Source organism: Gobio gobio (assembly GCF_949357685.1).
Source record: "Gobio gobio genome assembly, chromosome: 24".
Taxonomy (NCBI): domain Eukaryota; kingdom Metazoa; phylum Chordata; class Actinopteri; order Cypriniformes; family Gobionidae; genus Gobio; species Gobio gobio.
This window is the reverse complement of record NC_137120.1, coordinates 34,004,790-34,025,161: the sequence shown is the minus strand read 5'-3', so window position 1 is coordinate 34,025,161 and position 20,372 is coordinate 34,004,790. Positions and strand designations below refer to the sequence as shown.

The following is a 20,372-nucleotide window of genomic DNA, read 5'->3' as shown; positions in this document are numbered from 1 at the left end:
CAACACAAAGGAAGATATTTTGAAGAATATGGGAACTAGACAGTTGATGGACTTCCATAGTAGGGAAAAAGTAGGGACTGTTTGGTTACCGACATTCTTCAAAATATCTTTTGTGTTCAACAGAACAAAGAAATACAGGTTTGGAACAACTTGAGGGTGAGTAAATGATGACAGCATTTAAATTTTTTGGGTGAACTATCCCTTTAAGAGCAATGAATTGAGAATTACCTGAAAACCTACTATGGGCGGTGTATTAATGATAGCAGTGATATCATCCAAAGAGTTTAAACCATGAAACCTGTTAGAATTCCCCTGATGAGGAACAAGAGAAACAAAAAGTTAGAAAGGAAAAAAGTTAAAGCCAACAGAAAGATCACATGATTTACTATCAGAGTGGGAACAAAGGTTCAGTTTGTGGGTGTGTCGCTCACAGGTGTGGTTTCCGGTACTATGCCAATAATTAAATCAACACAAATTAAAAAAAAAACACTGATAAACCATCAGTTAAATTTAAAGTCAGCATTTGCGTATGTATTTGCGGTCAGGAAATAGTCTTACCTCTTGAACTGATGCTGGTGTTTTGATGTCCCATATTGTGGGTACATTGGGTGTCATGTCAGTATTGATGATGTTATTAATGGTGTATCCGGATAAGGAGTCGGTCGTAGGGGAGAAGATTGGCAGATCATCTAGACAAGGGAGGTCCTGAGAGAGAAGAAAACAAGAACAATTTACCAATCACTGTTTAATTGCCCACCTGGTCCAAAGTAACGCAAAAGATTTCATGGAAACTAAAGGTGCCGTAATTTCCATTGTCAAAAATGCATAGCGATGTATGAAGCACCAGTCGCACAGAAGTCATTTTCAAACCAAGCAGCTTTCTGTTGCTCAGTGCAGCGAATTTGCATGACCAACTGGAACATGAGCGCAATCTGTGGTAAATTGCTTTTGTCCCAATCACATGGACTGGATTTCGCCTACAAAACTTCGCAGAGCCACGGTAAACTAGCCTAGAAATCTAGACGCACCCTAGCGGCAGCAAATGTAATTTGCAGTCAGGGCGTCTAGCAACTCTCCGTTGGCTTGCAAGCATGAAAAACCAAACTTTAGTCAGGCCAATCACATCGTGTATAGAGTCGGTGGGCGGGCTTAACATAATGACAGCAGAGTTGCGACGGTTCCGCGCGAATTCCCTGTTACTTCCCTGCTAACAAAGAACGGCACTGAAGTCATTCTTAGGAAAGGAAGATTTGTGTGTTCGGAGTTTTGCCGACCGGATACGGCGAAAGTTTAATCTATCAACTAGCTCCGCTTCACCTTCTTCTTTGCTCTGGTTGGTTGTAGCGCTATCCTATTGCGTGCAGAGGGAATTTGAAAGAAAACCGTTTATCTCGCCCCTCGGATTGAGCCCTGCCAATGTGTTCCCAGACCCAACATCTTGATGTGGGTCTGGCTTGTCAGGCTAACGGTAAACGTGAACACACCTTAAGAATGACTATTAAAATATCTGTCTTTGAAACACATTAATACTAGGTATGAATGTGGTGGACACTGCGGGACATTCAAAACAAATTATGCAGTTTAAAAGCCCCCGATATACTTCAAGCGAAATTGAAGAACGAACTGATGTGACGTCATTTCGAACAAAATCAGGCCGAAACAAACTACGTTTGGAGTTCTTTACCGGAAAAGTTTGCTTCGACTGGTAAACACCTTTCACTCTAAAACAAAAAAATGGTGCTATATGGCACTAAAAATGGTTCTTTGGCCCGTAATCATAGGGGAACAACTTTTGTTGCTATATAGCAGGGGTTTTCAAACCGGGGTCCGGGGACCCCCAGGGGTCCTCCAGAAGGTTCTAAGGGGTCCCCAGAAAATTTCAGAGTGTAAAAAGACAAAGCAAAAAACGGATTAAGTCTACCGAACATTCTAACTGTTTCATTTCTAAATGTTTTCCTTTCTTGCCGTATACATACTTTCCAGAATTGTATATGTTTGTTTTGTATATTTATAGTGAGTTTTTCTCACTATAGTCCCATTTATCTTGCTCACTGGGGTTGTAAGGCAGTGTTCTTAATGCATTACGTAAGCTGCTTACATACATTTATTGTGAAAGTTGCTCATACAAATAATTTTTAATTGAACATGTTCTTCTTCAGGTTTATACATCCAACATTAAGTATAGCCAGTGTAAGTTTGGAAACAATATGTTGTGTTTATAATGTCTAACACTTACTGTTTATCTAACAGTTTTAATGTTTTTTTTTTCATACATACAAATCCATATAGATGGATTTCAGGAAGGGGGTCCCTCATTAAGGTTCATCATATTTGGGGGTCCTTGGCATCATAAAGTTTGAAAACCCCTGCTATATAGCACCATATCTTAACAGGTTCTGTATAATGGTAGTGGTGCTATATAGCACCTCAGTCATTTAAAGAACCGGTGTAGAACCGCTGAAGAACTACTGAAGCACCAAGATTTGGTGCTATACAGCACTTAAAGTTGTTCCACTATGATTACGAGCCAAAGAACCACTTTTAGTGCCATATAGCACCATTTTTTTAGAGTGTACCACTGATCCGCGGCAATTACGATTACTCTGAGGCTCGGCCTTCTTTCATGTGGAAATCTTTTTTAGTTCATTTCTCCTGATCCAGGTTAGACGTCCGCAAGTGAAAACATGAACACACTGGAGAGCTGCTTTTTATAGTAGAAAATGAGGTTGCACTTCTGATGAAACGAGACACTAATCGTGTTTTTCATATTTCATACGGTAAAGCTGCTTGATTTTAAGCTATCCATTGTATAAAGTGCTACAGTATATAAAGAAACCTGCCGTGACTAGAGTGCAAACATATTAAAAAAATGCTTGTTGTTTTCTCAATTTTGCTGTGTGTTTATTTTGTTATTGAGAGGACACATTCATCTAATCGTCGCTCTCAGCAGTTTGGGATGTTCGCTAACAGTATATCACTGCTCTCCTATTTCGAACTTTGTTTTACCTCTAAACGAAGAACAAAAAAGAACTTTGCCGTGAGTATTTCAGGGCCTTAAAATGCATAATTTACCCGGTTTCGCCATAACCATATGCTTCAGATCAGGGTTAAAGATGGCTGAGAAATATATGCACAGTCAATAATATACTTTAAACTAATGAACCCGCAATCTAATTAACACAAAGTGTATAAATCAGATGAAGTGCAGAGGTAATATGTCGCAGGCAACACTACAGCATTATGATCTGGATATGGTTTTAAAGGACAATGCACTCAGCTAATCAGAGGCTTTTGTAGAAAAATCATGGTTGCACGCTAGTGGAATGTGTGAGGGATCTGAAGGGGCCTGAGACGCTCTCCGTTCAGCCAAGACGTTCCAAGAACTCTTCATTGTTCGAGGAAAACCTGCGAATGGTAAATAACTAGGAACTGGAGGGTGGCCAGGGGCCGTGGTATTCCATCCGTTTCATTAATGGGAACAGTTTCTCAATGTTAGGAAGAAAAGCGAGTTAGACTGAACCAAAACAAGCTGTTTACAATCTAAAATACGTTCAAATTCAGGGTTGTGCTGATGCAGTCTTACAGTATATCACAATGCTTTTTCTTCACATTATTGTATTCATACTTTATCAGGGTTTCTGCAGGTTTTATGAAGGTAAATTTAAGACCTTTTTAAGGAATAAATTGAAGGGAACATAACACGTCAATGTTCTCTAAATGTATATTTTCCAACATTTCCAACAGATCTCCATTACTTTTTAATTATTATTATTATTTTTATTTTATTTAACAAAAAACAGCTTAAAGTTTGAAATAAATCTTGGGAAATCTAGTGAAAGTGATTTTATGATTAAAACAAGAACAAATTTCTGCCAAATAATTTTCATACCCAATGACAGATATTTGTTCTTGTTTAAAGGAACACCACTTTTTTTGATAATAATATTAAGGAATGAGAGTATAGTTCCTAGCCATATCTTAGTACACAATGTAACTACAGAAGAGTCAAGATTTAAATAGGAAAAATAACTAAACTCTTCGGTCATTTTTTGAGCGAGATGCTAACGGTCTAATCAGATTCAATGATCTATGCTAAGCTATGCTAAAAGTGCTACCGCCAGACCCGGAGATCGGCTGAATGGATTCGAAAACGGTAAAACTCAACTGTTTAACTCTAGGGGAGTTGGAAAATTAGCCTATTTTCAAAAATAGTGGAGTGTTCCTTTAAGCACAAACTCACTTAATTGTGTTACATTTATTAGAAAACAAGGCTTAATTTCTTCATTTTGCATGTCATTAAATGTATCTTGATCGAAGGATGTTTTGAATTTGTACTGGAAAATAAAAATCCTGAGGAAGAACGTAATGTTTTATTTTGTAGTTTTATTGTTTATTCTGTTTTAATTTTTGTGGACTCTGCTTAAAGGGAACACAAGTGAAGATATTTTTAATGGAATGGGAAAGATTTCTGTCCCTACATTGACAGTCTTCCCACTTTGACGCTCAAAAGTTAATAAAGAGATCTTAAAACTAATCTATACGAATCAAGCAGATTTTCTGAAGAGACTCGATCCTTTTACATGATGAACGAAAGTCTTATGGGTTTGGAACGACATTAGGGTGAGTAAATGATGACAATTAAAAAAAATTGGTGAACTAACCCTTTAAGTGTACTGACCTACTTTTGATTTATTCATCCAAAATGTGATAAATTCCGAGACATTATGCATTATACAGTAAATTCCATTTTTATGAACGGATTCTGTAAATCCATCCACATTTCTGCACGACAGAAATCATATGGCCCTGATAATGAATTTAAGACTTTCTGATCCAATTTAAGAGATTTTTAAGGCTTTAAATTGTGGAAGGTCAAATTAAGACTTTTTTAAGAGCCGCAGAAACCCTGTTTAGATACTTGTATACTTAGTGCATTGAGTGCGTTTCAGAGATGCTGGGAAACATGACTTTGCTGCAATATGGAAGGTGCGTATGCTGTTTGTGATGTTAGTGGGGTTACAGCCGTATCGTGAGAACATCTGAGCTCGATTGCATGCTCTTTCATAATGAAAAAAGGCATAAAAAAACAAATGCATGCAAGTGCTGTCAGAACGGACGAATTCAAAGTCAATGTACTTCCGCTATACTTGATTATGGAGATGATAAGGAAAGATTAAAAGACATGAAACTGAGAGTGGAAAACTCGACCATCATGCATCGTTTCGATTGTTATCTCTGATCATATCACTTTTTTTTAAATATCAAATTTTGACATTTACCGTAACAGTACGTGTAGTAAAAGTGTAGGTCTAATTCACATAATAAGCTGACTGTTTAAGCAACAGCCTGTTCCAGTCTCCAGGCAGTGGTTAAGTCGTCTTTCCGCATTCAGATGATGTTGCTCATTGATTTCATTGTGCTGGGAAGGATAAAGTGCTTGTGGACGACAGAATGACTTGACAACGGACAAAAACACATTTATGCCCATATTTAGAATGGCAACATTCCACTTGGGGCCTGATATGAGCATCTCCGCTCTACTTCCACTGAAAACCCAGGAAATACTCAATTCAGTAGTGACGGCACTTCAGAAAGTGCTGCCAGAAACATCAGTGGGGGATTCTGAAACCTGAGGTCACAACCTGCCCATTTACTCTGATCAAACGGCTGTGGTCGCCATTTGCTATAAGAATCATGTTGTAACGTATTTTATGCTTGCTTTGATCTTTTGAGGACACGTTTGCAGAGCATTGCCAAACGGAACAAAGAAATCCCAGAAGTTCCCTGAATGAGAGAACAAAAAGAACGACAAAAAAAAACTGTTCTGCTCTAAGACTTTGGATATTGTTTAGCAACTGGCAACAGCATTTGCCTTTGTACATTCTCGGGCAACCACAAGGAACAAGGCGAGACTTCCTGGAAGGCCAGGCCACCTCCTCTCTCTCTCTCCACTCCTTTTCTCCACTGCTGAGCCAGCAAACAGGGATTCCCCCGCTTCAGGATGACGGAGTGGCATTGGACTGATGAACGCTGTTAATAATTCAATTCTCCTGAAATGTTTTTGCTTAAGTCGAACAGCAAAACTTAAATGCTGAAACGAATAAATGAGAAGTACACCGATAAATGGCCCACAAAATCAGTCATCAGGGTCAATTTTTTGACATTGAGATTCATACATAATCTGAAAGCTGATAAATAAGCTTTCCAATGATGTATGGTTTGTTACAACTATTTGAAAATCTGAAAAAAAAAATCGAAATATTGAGAAAATCGCCTTTAAAGTTGTCCAAATTAAGTCCTTAGCAATGCATATTACTACTAATAATACATTTTTGATATATTTACGGTAGGAAATGTACAAAATATTTTCATGGAACATGATCTTTACTTAATATCCTAATGATTTTTGGCATAAAAGAAAAATTAATCGATAATTTTGACCCATAAAGTGTATTATTGGCTATTGCCACAAATTTCCCCGTCTGATTTATGACTGGTTTTGTGGTCCAGGGTCACAAACGAGAAATTTTTAAACTGATCAACAATAACAGAGAGAGTTTAGGTCCACTTCTCACTATTAACTTCCAACTTTTACCTCAATAAACTCCTAATTGCTTATTCATTTTTAGTAATGTAGTTGTTTAGATATTGGGTAGGATTAAGGGATGTAGAATATGGTCATGCAGAATAAGGCATTAATATGTGCTTTATAAGTACTAATAAACAGCCAATATCCTAGTAATATAGCCTATCCTCTTTTATTAAACATCTTAAATCTTGGATTAGGAATAATTACAATTGTAACCATACACCAAATACTTAAGTCCATAAATACACTTTGCTTATTATTATTAATATTATTATTATTATTTCTTCTATTTTTATTGTATTGTATTTACTTAATACTGTAATTCAGTTGAGGGTGAGGTGAGCAACATATTGTCTTTTTGAGGGTCTCCTCATATTGTTTTAAAATTCCTGCTGTATTTATTACATTTCTACTGTATTTATTAACTTTCATATGCATTTTTGACTTTTGTATTTTAGGGTGCCTGTTAAGACCTGGCTAGGGACAACAGATGGAAACTAGCACTTGTAGCTAACTCTGGCTTGTTTACAGCAAGTAACCTGTTGTTGATCAATGAGCATTGTCCCTATCAAATACAAATAAAATGAAATGAATATGCATGCTAATATGCAACTAGTTAATAGCCAGAATTAGACCCTAAACTAAAGTGCTGCTAAGTTTTCCCTGATAAAAAAAAAAGGAACGTACACACAGAAAATGTACAAAAAGTCATTCATTCCGCCCACTACAGGGTGGCCTTACATGAACTCAGTGACCTCAGCTGAATGAGACCACCTTTTGTTTCCGAGCGAGAGGATGTATGTTTGCCAGACTAAATCGTGCCCTTTCACATTACCACGGGTGGAAATGCTTGTAAATAAACAGCAACGGTTCAAACCTCAAAGTTGTCCCAGTGAAATCCATCACTGTTCTGCGCTTTCTTTGATCTACATTATACTTATGTTGAGCAACTAATAGAATAGACAAATTTCGGCATGCTTAACTCAAGTTTTTGCACATTAAACCTTGATCAGTGATGCCATGCAGAAAAAATATTTCCATGAAGGAAAACACATTTACTGTTATATCCTTCAAGCACCATTTGCATTATGCAAAGCAGTGCAGAGCGGCTCTTTTTCTCACTGGTGTGATGTAACTAGTTGTCCAGACTGGTTCCGTTCACACAGCGCGAATATATACAGGTGTGAGTTCGGTTACAGAATGTGGTGTCACTCCTGTAAATAACCGAAAAGTGTGTGAACGAAACCGTATTAACACAGGACTGACAACCGTATTCTGTAGTTAAACATTAAATTGAGTTATTACTTGAAACTAAATGTTGTCATATTCGGCTGTTACTTCATGACCACAGTGTCTTAACATGCTCACTTCTGCATTTACAGGAATACATGTGGTCGCAAAGGAGTCACTTAAACTGAGGAAAATTCTTGCATTCGTCTTCGTCCACTGGGCAGGCTAACCTGAACTCCATAACCTGCCGTCACCAAGATAAATCCTGCAATGCTTCGACACTTTCCAGCCTTGTGAACGGACAATTTCAGTTCTGTTTGGTTTTTGGATGCGGTGCTCAGTAAAACCAAGGCTTCTTTGAAGCATGCTGAATTGTCTATTTGGGTTGGGGCGAGCTGGGAAAAGATGGTAGAGAGTTTCCTAAAGCCTTTTTTTCCATTCGACAGGCGCCACTATGCATTGTCAGCATAAACATTTAACAACCAGAAGCTGGAAATGACAAGAAAACGACAAAAAAAAAAAAAAACCTCTCAGCCGGTGATTTACAGTAGAAGAGCTTTGGAAATAATTGCTAGGGGGGGGAAATAAAGACAAACCCGGTAGAGATGAGGTGGCAGCGCTCGTCTGTGGGGACCACCAGAAATGCATCATTTACTGTAAGCCTGCGCAAATGTTTCCTGTATGAAATATAAGGAAAAAAGATGCACCTGCAAGACAAGCTGGTGGCGCACTCTTGTGTCAGATGAGTAAAGCTGGTGTGTACAAGGGGGGAAAATACACAAAAACATCTCCTGACACTCCCGTACTGTAATAAAGCCTCATTATTACGACAATGTGTCAGGTTACACCACAGCATGACACTTATTGAACCTTCCCAAACAAGCACTGACGGGAAAACTGCAGACGAGCCTGAAGCGTCACTGCCAGACTATCACATCAAGCTTCCTGATGTGTTTTATGTCCTATTTATTTCATTTAGTTAGGAGGGAGATAAAGATCAAGGAAATAGATACGAAATGGCAAAGGACAGGAGAAAATTAAAGAAAGAAGACAAATGCAAATGGTAAAAAATAGCAGGCAAATGGAAATAAAAGAGGGTAAATGGCCTAAAAAAAAGAGAAAAATATTCAACAGAAAGCAAAATGACGAAATTAAAGAATTAATGAACTACAAGAAAGAAAGGCAAACCAATAAATGAAAGAGCAGACAAGCGCCCAAAAGATTGGGCGAACAAACGAAAGAACGAACAGATGACCTAAAGAACAATGAACAAACAAAAGAACACATGCAAACCTAGAGAAAGCGGTCAAACGAAACAGACAAAGGAAAGAACAGACAAACAACTGAGCGAAACAAACAAAAACAAAAATGAGGAAAGGTGCAAGAAAGAAGTCTTTACAAAAAGGGAGATGTGGTTCGGGTCGTCGGTTTGGGAAGCGAAGGCACAATATGCCTTCACAGCATTTTACATCACACTGTTCCCGTAAAACACGAGTGTCGCCCTGCCACAGGCCCAAAATAGAGCCCCATACCCCTTTAATAACGGACAATTCATGATGACTGGAATAATGGGAAGTGCAAATTCATGCAACACAGGACATTCTCAGCTAAGATTCACTTGACAACTGAGACATCTGTGTGCACTACCAAAAAAGTGCAAAAATCATGTCAAATTTCAAAATCTTTGGCTGTGGTTCATCCATTTCCTGAGATTGATGCAATCATTAATGCTTTTAACAGCAATGCGATTGCACAACTAGTGCAAAGATTATATATGAATATTCACGATAATACAAGGAATCACCTGCGTCCACCTCTTACTGGAAACCAGCAGTTTGTCATGCCTATCGTAGTTACCATCTATCGTTGTAAAAGATTGATTGTAAAAGATCAATCTAGAAAGTCTCACATATTAAAACAAATGAATAATAATAAATGCATTTTCTTTTTTTTTGGGGGGGGGGGGGGTACAATTATTAAAAAACATAAATTATACATAATTTATATAAAAATACATAGCATTATAATGATAAAAAGAAAAAAAAAATGATATTTAAAATATATTTTATATGTAATATTATTATTATGTATTTTATATATAGAGAGATTCAGTGATACAAATAAATGACAATTTAATATATATATATATATATTATATATATATAATAAAAGTACATAATAAAAAGCATGTTATTGAATTTTTTTTTTTACATATATCTATATTAAACATATTCATTATTATTTTGTATTATTTATTTATAATTATATAAAGTATATCTTTAAAATGTACCAATGCAAGGCTGGAAAACACGTAAAATTTTAGATTTTTTTGTCATGCTGATTACTAATAGTAAACTGACAAGATAACTGCAAACAAAAGCAGGCAATAAACACATGATGGAAGTTTATACATGATTATAAATCTTCAGAAGGTTCAACAAAAAGTGACGAGGAAATCATTTTCTAATCTGTTCAAGGAAATAATTTGAGGAAAGTAAGTAGAGCACTAGCCAAGAAGCCAACGTCTTTCACTCAGACAACACGACATCAGATATTTCTGATAAAAGTGATCAAAATGCTAACAAGGATCATATTTGCGTGCTCTACCTTGGGCGGAGGACGTCCCAGCTGTGCATAAAACTTAGTCCAAAACTGCATGAGTGACATGGGTCCAGTCACTATCATTCACCTCCTGGAAACAACAGATCCTTTCCATGTGCCGGAGAAACAACCGGCACGCTCACAGCTGCAACATTCCCAAAGTCAGATGGGCGGAAAGAATAACAACTCTCCAGCCGGCACAACAGGTACGCTTCTAGGCTCTTGAGAGACCCCTGTGCCCTTCCTAGTAAAAGAGGAGTGACAGGTATGTGCATGGAGGTTTACTCATATTGATTGTGGTTTAGTTCCTCAATGCTAAAGGTGGTTGAGAGGGGAGGGGAGCTGAGCGAGGGGGAGGGGAGGGGAGGAGCTTTCAGGAAATGATGCTTTTGTTGGTAAGTGACTAGAGTTACTGGCAGTCAGGCCCTCTTTACAGTACATGGTGTAACTCAACCGCATTCGTAGTGTAAACAGTGCAGCGCTACGGTTCTCCAGAGCGCTGTGGCGGCTGCACTGGATCTGTTTAACGCTGGCAGATCATTATTTAATGATTATTATGTTTAGTGGCTCCCAGCTGAGCGCATTTATTTCAGCCCAGGCTGTGCCCTTTTGCGTTCATCACTTATGAATGGAAAACAATCAAGCCGATTAGTTTTACATCAAAGCCGACCGGTTAACACACTCATATTTTTAGGAGTCTAGTGCAGGTTTTAAATGCACCATAGATGCGAAAATATCCAATTGGCTGCTTTCCCGAAACACATCAGACTGGAATAAACACCTGCCTGGGTTTCTTACAGAAAAAAACCCATCAGGCCATCTGAGTGGGCCTAATCAGTTTGGAGTCCCGCAGTGGCTCGTAATAGAAATCGATGTCTTGTGGAGGCACATCATGGCCGTAAGTAGCCGGTGACTGGTAGCCCGACGACAGAACGGCGCCCAGCTGTGGTGTCATTATTGTGAATAGACATGGACGGGCTGGGAATCAGTATTACGGAGATATCAGTAAACATGACTCATTGGTTAATAACTTCCAGGATGGTTAATATCCTTCCATTGAGGGGGAGGTATGAGAAAGATGTGCCACCATTTGACACTATGAACTTGCGTGGTATATTATAATGTTAGGAGCATTAGGTATCATGAACTACACATTCATTGTAGTTAGAATGGTGTTCCAAAAGCAAAATTGAACACAAAACTCAAGAAACACGTCTAGAAACTTTAGAAACTAAATAATACAACTAAAATAACCCTCTGGTGCTGTTCACGTGGCGGTCAAAAATGACATTTGTTTGTACTTTTTTGTGGTAATGCTATACATTTTAGTTGGATAATGTTTTTTATTTAATATTTTGTATTTTTTAGGGGATTTTATGGTACTCATACTCAAATTATATTTATGGAATTGTTATAATCCATTTATTACTTGTTAATCACTTTTTGAGCATAGACCTGAAAATTACATTTCCAACTGTCATAAATCTTGAATGCTTACGTTTTTAAGTCTCTTTTTATGTTTATTATGAAAAATGCATAAAAATACTATTTATTTTATTTTATATTTCATATAAAATTTATTTTTCATTTGACTCCAAAACTGTGGGAAAATCAAAGCCTAAAATAAAGTTGCGTTCCAAATTTGAGGTTGATATCTCAAAAAATTAGCTTTCGGTAAGATTTAGTTTGCGTCCAAAATATTTCTACTTAGATTAAATAAATGTCCCTTTTATTTCCAATGGGGTCATTTTTCACCGCGACGGAGTACAAGTGTGGCCATTTAACATTTTCGAATAATGTCCATGTTTTTGTTGTTTTTTGCCAAAATCTTTACCAAGTTTCGTACCATTCCGATGAAATAAAATAAAATAAAACAATTATTTCAGTTTTTCTGTCAAAAATGGCCGAACATGTTAAGCACCAGAGGGTTAAAAACAAATAAAATACATTAAAAATATGAAGAATTTGAGAAATATACATAACATTTTACTATTATATTTATTTATATATTAAAGTATATCAATAAATTAATTTTAATTAAAAAAATGTATACATATATATAAAATAGTAAAAAATACATAATTTTAAGAAAAATATTGTATATAATTATTTTATTTCGTATTATTTATATATAGTTATATCTTATATATTTTCTCTGTATATAATAACTTATTATATTAAAGTTCACGCACACACACACACACGCACAAAAAAAACAAAAAACGAATTATATATATATATATATATATATATATATATATATATATATATATATATATATATATTTACATAGATACACACACACACTGTACATATGTTTTTTTTACACCAATGCAAGGCTGGGCGATTGGGTGTTTAAACCAAGACACCTTTTTGAATTTGATACCTAAGACACGCAATGAAAGAGATGCAACGAGGAAGTTAAACAGATAAATCTTCTTTTCTTTGGAAGGTGTATAGAAAAAAAAGGCTTCCGGTTAGGTCTAAATGGTGCAGGCTAAATTAACGACAGTACGTTTCCTCTAAAATCCACTTACACCAATACGGTGTTGGCAACCTCCCACCTAAAGCCGTCTGAACATTTAAATGAATCTCTGCAGAGTGTTCAAATGCTTTAAGTAGTTCATGAGAAAAAAAAAAAGGCTTTCCAAAGTCCCTCCCAGAAACAAAGATGATGATGCATGCACTACAAAACGTGCCTGTGACTGGAGTACGCAAATGCATGTAGGTCTATGAGCTTTGCGGTCGGCCTGCGGTTTCACATTCTCTTGTGTTGTAGAGTTCAGGTAAGATCTCTTTTCCTTCAGTTCGCGAAACACTCTGACTTCTTAAGTGCTCATCAAAGCTAAAAAACAAGAGGAACTCTTCCACAAGAGAAACAGAGGAGCAAATGAAAACTTAATGAACACTTCTCCTTAAAAAGAAGCAACAACTAACAGAGATAATAATAACCATATGCATTCGTAATGTACCTGCATTTCTTACTAAATTTACGAGTTAAAAATGCAGGTGCATGCATGAGCGTGTACAGAATCAGTGTATTTTGTAGTTCAGCCACAGTCTCGTCATGCACCAGGCTGGGTTCAGTAGAGCCCTGTGCTTTTGCACAGCTGCACACTTGTCAACAAGCTCATGCCAGGTGCACGACTACAATACACGTGACAGGTGACGATCAATAGAAACAAGCAAAAAAGAGTTGATGTGATCCCCTACCTAATGCCAACGTGGTTTAAATATGCTTTGATAATGAGAAAACTGAACTTCAAACACATTGAGACAGCCATTGTCCATGCTAACATAACATGTAGAACTTTTTACATTATAAATATCCACCACAATGCTGAAAAAACAGAACAAAACATGATGCAGGCAGCATATATCCAATTTATAAAATATGTAGATAAATTAGATAGACAAATGAACAAAAACAGGTTGGGCAATCAAACCGTCTCCATTGACTTTGTATTGGGTGAAAGGTCCTCCTTGTCATTTCTGACTTATAACAAAAAACAGAGCTTGTGTCTTAAAACTGATATGTGACAAGGTGTGCAGCAAACAAGCTAAAAAACCCAGAACCAAAAACCCAGAAGTTTTTATAAGCTGCGTTTGATGAGCGTTTAAGGACAAAAAAGTGGATACAGGCAATTGAGTGCAACATGTTATATTACACTGAGAACTACGCCCACTAGAGGGGAACGTGATCAGCAACAGGAAATATAATATGTAAAACTGACATTTGGATATTTGATTTAACAGGGACAAAATGTTTACTGCACACATAGGCACACTGAGTGTCAGGATCCCAATTTACCCATTCTTCCTGCGGATGCTTCACGTCTTATTGCCTGTATCCCATTTTGTCTCGTTTTTTTGGGTCGACAGCTTATAAAAACTTAGTTCTGTGTTTTTTTTAGCTTGTCTCTATTGGATAGACCTACAACCAATCAGAGCAACGGAGTAAGTGACGTATGTTGAGCAACGCATATTCGTCAACAGAACTCAACTACACGCTCGCTGGAAGAAGTAGAAGAAGAAGATGAGTGTAAACGATTATTGTAAAAAGAAATATTTACATTTTTTACATAATTTTTTTTTGTATTTAGAAGAGTAGGGGAGAACCGGGGCGAAAGTAACACGGGACGAAAGTAACAAAGCGAGTTTCTCAGAGCCCTGACTACATTTGCATTCCAAGCTATGACAGCACATTCAGCACACAACCCTTGACGGATCTGGCATATATAATGTGATTCCGTCATCGCTTCCCGCGGTTAGGTCCGAAATGCAGTTTTTAAGTATGGCAAGTTTCTTGTTTCATGTGTCACAGTATTGATCAATCTACGGGTTATTTAGTGCTGTTACACAACCCTGAAGGTTTTCAGTATAAAAGTAAATCGTGTTTGAATGTCAGGACTTCCTGTCGGGACACAAGTAACACTTGTTACTTTTGTCCCGCTATTATATATTTAATGCATATTATGCTAATTTAATTTAATTTTCATATTGTTCATACTGTTGAAGAAAAAACGTATCAAATTGATTGACATTGCAAATAAAAAAATATTCTAAACAATTCAAGTTTGTCCTGTCAGGTTACATTTGAAACATTTGATGAACTTTAACATTTAAAATGAAAATGTAATTTAATAATTTTTTTGCAAAGATAAAGGACAAAATATGTTTGCAGTTACATCTTAAAAAGGTCATAGTCAGGTATGTTTAATAAAAACAAGAGTAACACAAAAAAAATCTAGCTTGTATTGTTGTGTTACTTTTGACCCACCTGATGGGGTCAAAAGTCACAATGTGCAGCTTATGTTCAAAGTGAAATTATACTGTAGTCGTTCTACATTTGTACAAAATACCACCTGCTATTGATAGACCACACTTGTGAGTTATTGACCACAGCAAAAATAGATCTCGGTCTAAAACATTATCTTTTAAAATTAGGTTTTTTTGAAAAATGGTACCTTTCGTCCCTGCTCTCCCCTACTTACCAACACGATCATCATTTTTGAGAGAAATAGTAAATGTGAATGCATATATACGAAGAAGTTCTCCATTTAGTAAAGAAATTCAACCCAAGCGCTCTTTGGCCCGCCCTGACTATTTGATTGGTCCGAACAGCTCTGGTTCGAGCATAGTTGCTCCACAACGGATCGAGTCCAGACCGAACTTCCCGACCTCAAATGTTGTGGGCGGGGCTAAGTTCGGCTGGCATCCAGGCTACATTTATATAATAAATAATTTAAATTCTATGTATAATTTATAGAGATGCAACGATCGATCGGCCAGAGTTCGGATTCGGAATCAGCCGATTTTCCGCATGATTGGCCCGGATCGGTGACGTCTCACGTCTTACCAATTCCTGACACACACACGTCCCCTCACTCACTCATCTCATTCTCTCCGGTTAATTAGTGCTTATATTGCGAATAATTTTACTAATTCCCGCAAGTTTCTAGCTCACACCAAAAGCGCACACACCACTGATCTATATAAGTGGAGCGCACATAAGCCATGGGCTCCATGATCTCCATGAAACACAGACAGAATAGGAATCCAGTCTTTATTTACTGAATTTACTGTATAATGTATGATCAAATCAAAAGTAGGCCAGTACACTTAAATCACATTGCGATATGGACTAGTGTCTGTGAATATGAAACCACAAGAAGACTATTTGAATAGGAATCCTACATTCCTACACAGTCCTGCGTCTCTGTGTGAATGAATGGGGCAGACGCGCGATTACATGTATAACACACACAAAGCATGCGTGACGCTTGCTGTGTTACTATGACGACATGAGCAGATGAACTTCTCCAAAGCCGCTCTGAGAGTCACTTCATTAGCATTTTATCATTTAATTTGAGAAAAACTATTGTCATCATATACACACAGAAACGTCAAAAATAAATGTTTGGTTTAACTTGTGACAGAAATATATTATTATTGTATAGTACGATGTACTATTGTATTGCTATTATATAGTATAATGTAAGTCTTAATGTAATACTACTATGTATACTAATAATAATAACAACACCAACAATAAAACAATAATTAAACCTTTATTTTTAAAGGAATAATCACACAATTTTTCTTCCATGTTTTAATTTTAACAGGGAACATCTGTTGTGCAGCACTTTGTTTGCTAAAAATGCAAGGGTTTATTTAAATTTAATTTAATTAAAAATAAATTCATGTTTTATGCCTTCATTTGGTTACCAGAAAATTAAAATACACAACAACACAGAATTTGTGTAAAAAAATAATTTGTAATTTGTGTCTATTTCATATCACTCTTTATTCTATTGCATTTATTTGTGCTGTCATTTGAAATTAGTTTATATGTTCTTATTTCATTACTGTCTTTTTACTTGTTTTTTTTTTATAAAAAATAAAAATTTGCATTGCAGAAAAGTAGATTTTTGTTTGTATATTCTGTCAATTATAGTTCTGTGAATATTAATTTAAAAAAAAAAAAAATATATATATATATATATATATATATTACTGCCAGAGATAAATCATATATACACACACACACACACACACACACACACACACACACACACACACACACACACACACACACACACACACACACACACACACACACACACACACACACACACACACACACACACACACACACACACACACACACACACACACACACACACACACAAAGAGTATTATATTTTTATTTTATTATACTGTATGATATATTCATAGACAACCTCATTACTCAGTTGTTGTAAAACTAGTGACCCATTACTAACCAAACTGCGCATCTTAAATAGAGCAACAAGCCGTGGGAGGCTGGAAGATTTGCGGTATGTCTTTATTTTGATTGTACGGTTGTACATCCTGTAAACAACAACTCGTGTCTAAACAAAAAGAGGAAATCCTGAGAGAGCTTCACATGATGAGGAACTACATCCTGAACAAGCTCACAGTTTTGAAAGTTTATTTACAGTTCCGAGTCTGTAGACATGAACAAACGATATGGGGATATTAGGCTGAGCTCATCAGGAGGGCTCGCTGTGCTCACCGGTCTATTATCGTGACCTCAAGAGTTCTGTTTTAGGAGTGTCAGTGTGATGGAGAGTCTTCCCTAGCCGCAGCTGGGCACCATGACTTGGATCTCTTGAAGAATAGCATGGCACTAACCACAACAGAGGAGGTCTTACTCACCATCCACCTTTCTTGAGTCACTCAGACATGTTCAAATTATTTTTCAACCAAAGACCAAAACCCTGCGTAAGCCAGAACAGAATGTGTTTTTTTATTAGACCTTAGCATCGCTGATTAAACTCACTAAATCATTTTATTTATTTGGGTATCTTTCCAAGTTTCAATGAATCATTAGGACAATGAGAAGCTTGGAGGATGGATAGTAAGAGCAGAAAGATATTGCTTTAAAATAAAATAAAATATTTGTTGTAAAAAATTGTTTTAATTTAAAGCAATATTTCTGTATATATATATATACAGTGAGGAAAATAAGTATTTGAACACCCTGCTATTTTGCAAATTCTCCCACTTAGAAATCATGGAGGGGTCTGAAATTGTCATCGTAGGTGCATGTCCACTGTGAGAGACATAATCTAAAAAAAAAAATCCAGAAATCACAATGTATGATTTTTTAACTATTTATTTGTATGATACAGCTGCAAATAAGTATTTGAACACCTGTCTATCAGCTAGAATTCTGACCCTCAAAGACCTGTTAGTCTGCCTTTAAAATGTCCACCTCCACTCCATTTATTATCCTAAATCAGATGCACCTGTTTGAGGTCGTTAGCTGCACAAAGACACCTGTCCACCCCATACAATCAGTAAGAGTCCAACTACTAACATGGCCAAGACCAAAGAGCTGTCCAAAGACACTAGAGACAAAATTGTACACCTCCACAAGGCTGGAAAGGGCTACGGGGAAATTGCCAAGCAGCTTGGTGAAAAAAGGTCCACTGTTGGAGCAATCATTAGAAAATGGAAGAAGCTAAACATGACTGTCAATCTCCCTCGGACTGGGGCTCCATGCAAGATCTCACCTCGTGGGGTCTCAATGATCCTAAGAAAGGTGAGAAATCAGCCCAGAACTACACGGGAGGAGCTGGTCAATGACCTGAAAAGAGCTGGGACCACCGTTTCCAAGGTTACTGTTGGTAATACACTAAGACGTCATGATTTGAAATCATGCATGGCACGGAAGGTTTCCCTGCTTAAACCAGCACATGTCCAGGCCCGTCTTAAGTTTGCCAATGACCATTTGGATGATCCAGAGGAGTCATGGGAGAAAGTCATGTGGTCAGATGAGACCAAAATAGAACTTTTTGGTCATAATTCCACTAAACGTGTTTGGAAGAAGAAGAATGATGAGTACCATCCCAAGAACACCATCCCTACTGTGAAGCATGGGGGTGGTAGCATCATGCTTTGGGGGTGTTTTTCTGCACATGGGACAGGGCGACTGCACTGTATTAAGGAGAGGATGACCGGGGCCATGTATTGCGAAGATTTTGGGGAACAACCTCCTTCCCTCAGTTAGAGCATTGAAGATGGGTCGAGGCTGGGTCTTCCAACATGACAATGACCCGAAGCACACAGCCAGGATAACCAAGGAGTGGCTCTGTAAGAAGCACATCAAGGTTCTGGCATGGCCTAGCCAGTCTCCAGACCTAAACCCAATAGAGAATCTTTGGAGGGAGCTCAAACTCTGTGTTTCTCAGCGACAGGCAAGAAACCTGACTGATCTAGAGAAGATCTGTGTGGAGGAATGGGCCAAAATCCCTCCTGCAGTGCAAACCTGGTGAAAAACTACAGGAAACGTTTGACCTCTGTAATTGCAAACAAAGGCTACTGTACCAAATATTAACATTGATTTTCTCAGGTGATTTCTGGATTTTTTTTTTGGATTATGTCTCTCACAGTGGACATGCACCTATGATGACAATTTCAGACCCCTCCATGATTTCTAAGTGGGAGAACTTGCAAAATAGCAGGGTGTTCAAATACTTATTTTCCTAACTGTATATATATATATATATATATATATATATAGAGAGAGAGAGAGAGAGAGAGAGAGAGAGAGAGAGAGAGAGAGAGAAATAATAATAATATAATAAATAAAATTTTATATTTGATTTATACAATATTTAAATAAATATTTACATAATTATTGTCAGATTTGATCTAATATTCAAGGTGATTTAACATGATAAAAGTATGATTTATTTTTAACAATACAAAACTCAAAATTAAGTAATAATTACACAATTAAAATAATATTTTTTTATTTAAATAATACCTAAATAGTTTGGCAGCTTTTATCTAAAATATTGAAGAAATATTTTGAATATCGGAAAAAAGCTGAAAATATTTGTTTATATTAATAATTAATATTAATATACTGTATAATATAAAATCACACGCGCACACACACACACACACACACACATACACACACACACACACACACACACACACACACACACACACACACACACACACACACACACACACACACACATGTTTGTTTTTGTGAAATATGAGGACATTCCATACGCGTAATGGTTTTTATACCGTACAAACCGTATTTTCTATCCCCTTACACTGACCCTGCCCCTAAACCTAACCCTCACAGGAGACTGTGCAGTTCACTTTCTGTGAAAAAAACTCATTCTGTGTGATTTATAAGCATTTTGAAAAGTGAGGACATGGGTAACATCCTCATATTTCACCCTCTTTTTGTAATAACTATGTCATACCCATGTCATTATACACATTTGTGTCCTGATATTTCACGAAAACATGCCCACACACACACACACACACACACACACACACACACACACACACACACACACACACACACACACACACACACACACACACACACACACACACACACACACACACACACACACACACACACACACACACA

General features: G+C 37.0%; 1 protein-coding gene across 3 annotated transcripts in view; it reads right to left on the bottom strand.

The window, feature by feature from the left end:
* The window catches only part of sbno2b (strawberry notch homolog 2b), a 69,652-nt gene that overhangs the window by 12,741 nt on the left and 36,539 nt on the right, over positions 1-20,372 (bottom strand). The window contains exons 1-3 of one of the 3 annotated variants that reach the window (XM_079807440.1): positions 10,427-10,728; positions 559-705; positions 229-312 (exon numbers count right to left, since the gene is read on the bottom strand). In XM_079807440.1, coding sequence (XP_079663566.1) covers positions 229-312; positions 559-705; positions 10,427-10,504 — 309 coding nt within the window. In that variant the 5' untranslated portion in view covers positions 10,505-10,728. Of the gene's footprint in view, positions 1-228; positions 313-558; positions 706-10,426; positions 10,729-20,372 lie in introns of those variants that run through there. The other 2 variants (XM_079807438.1, XM_079807439.1) reach the window with 2 other exon arrangements.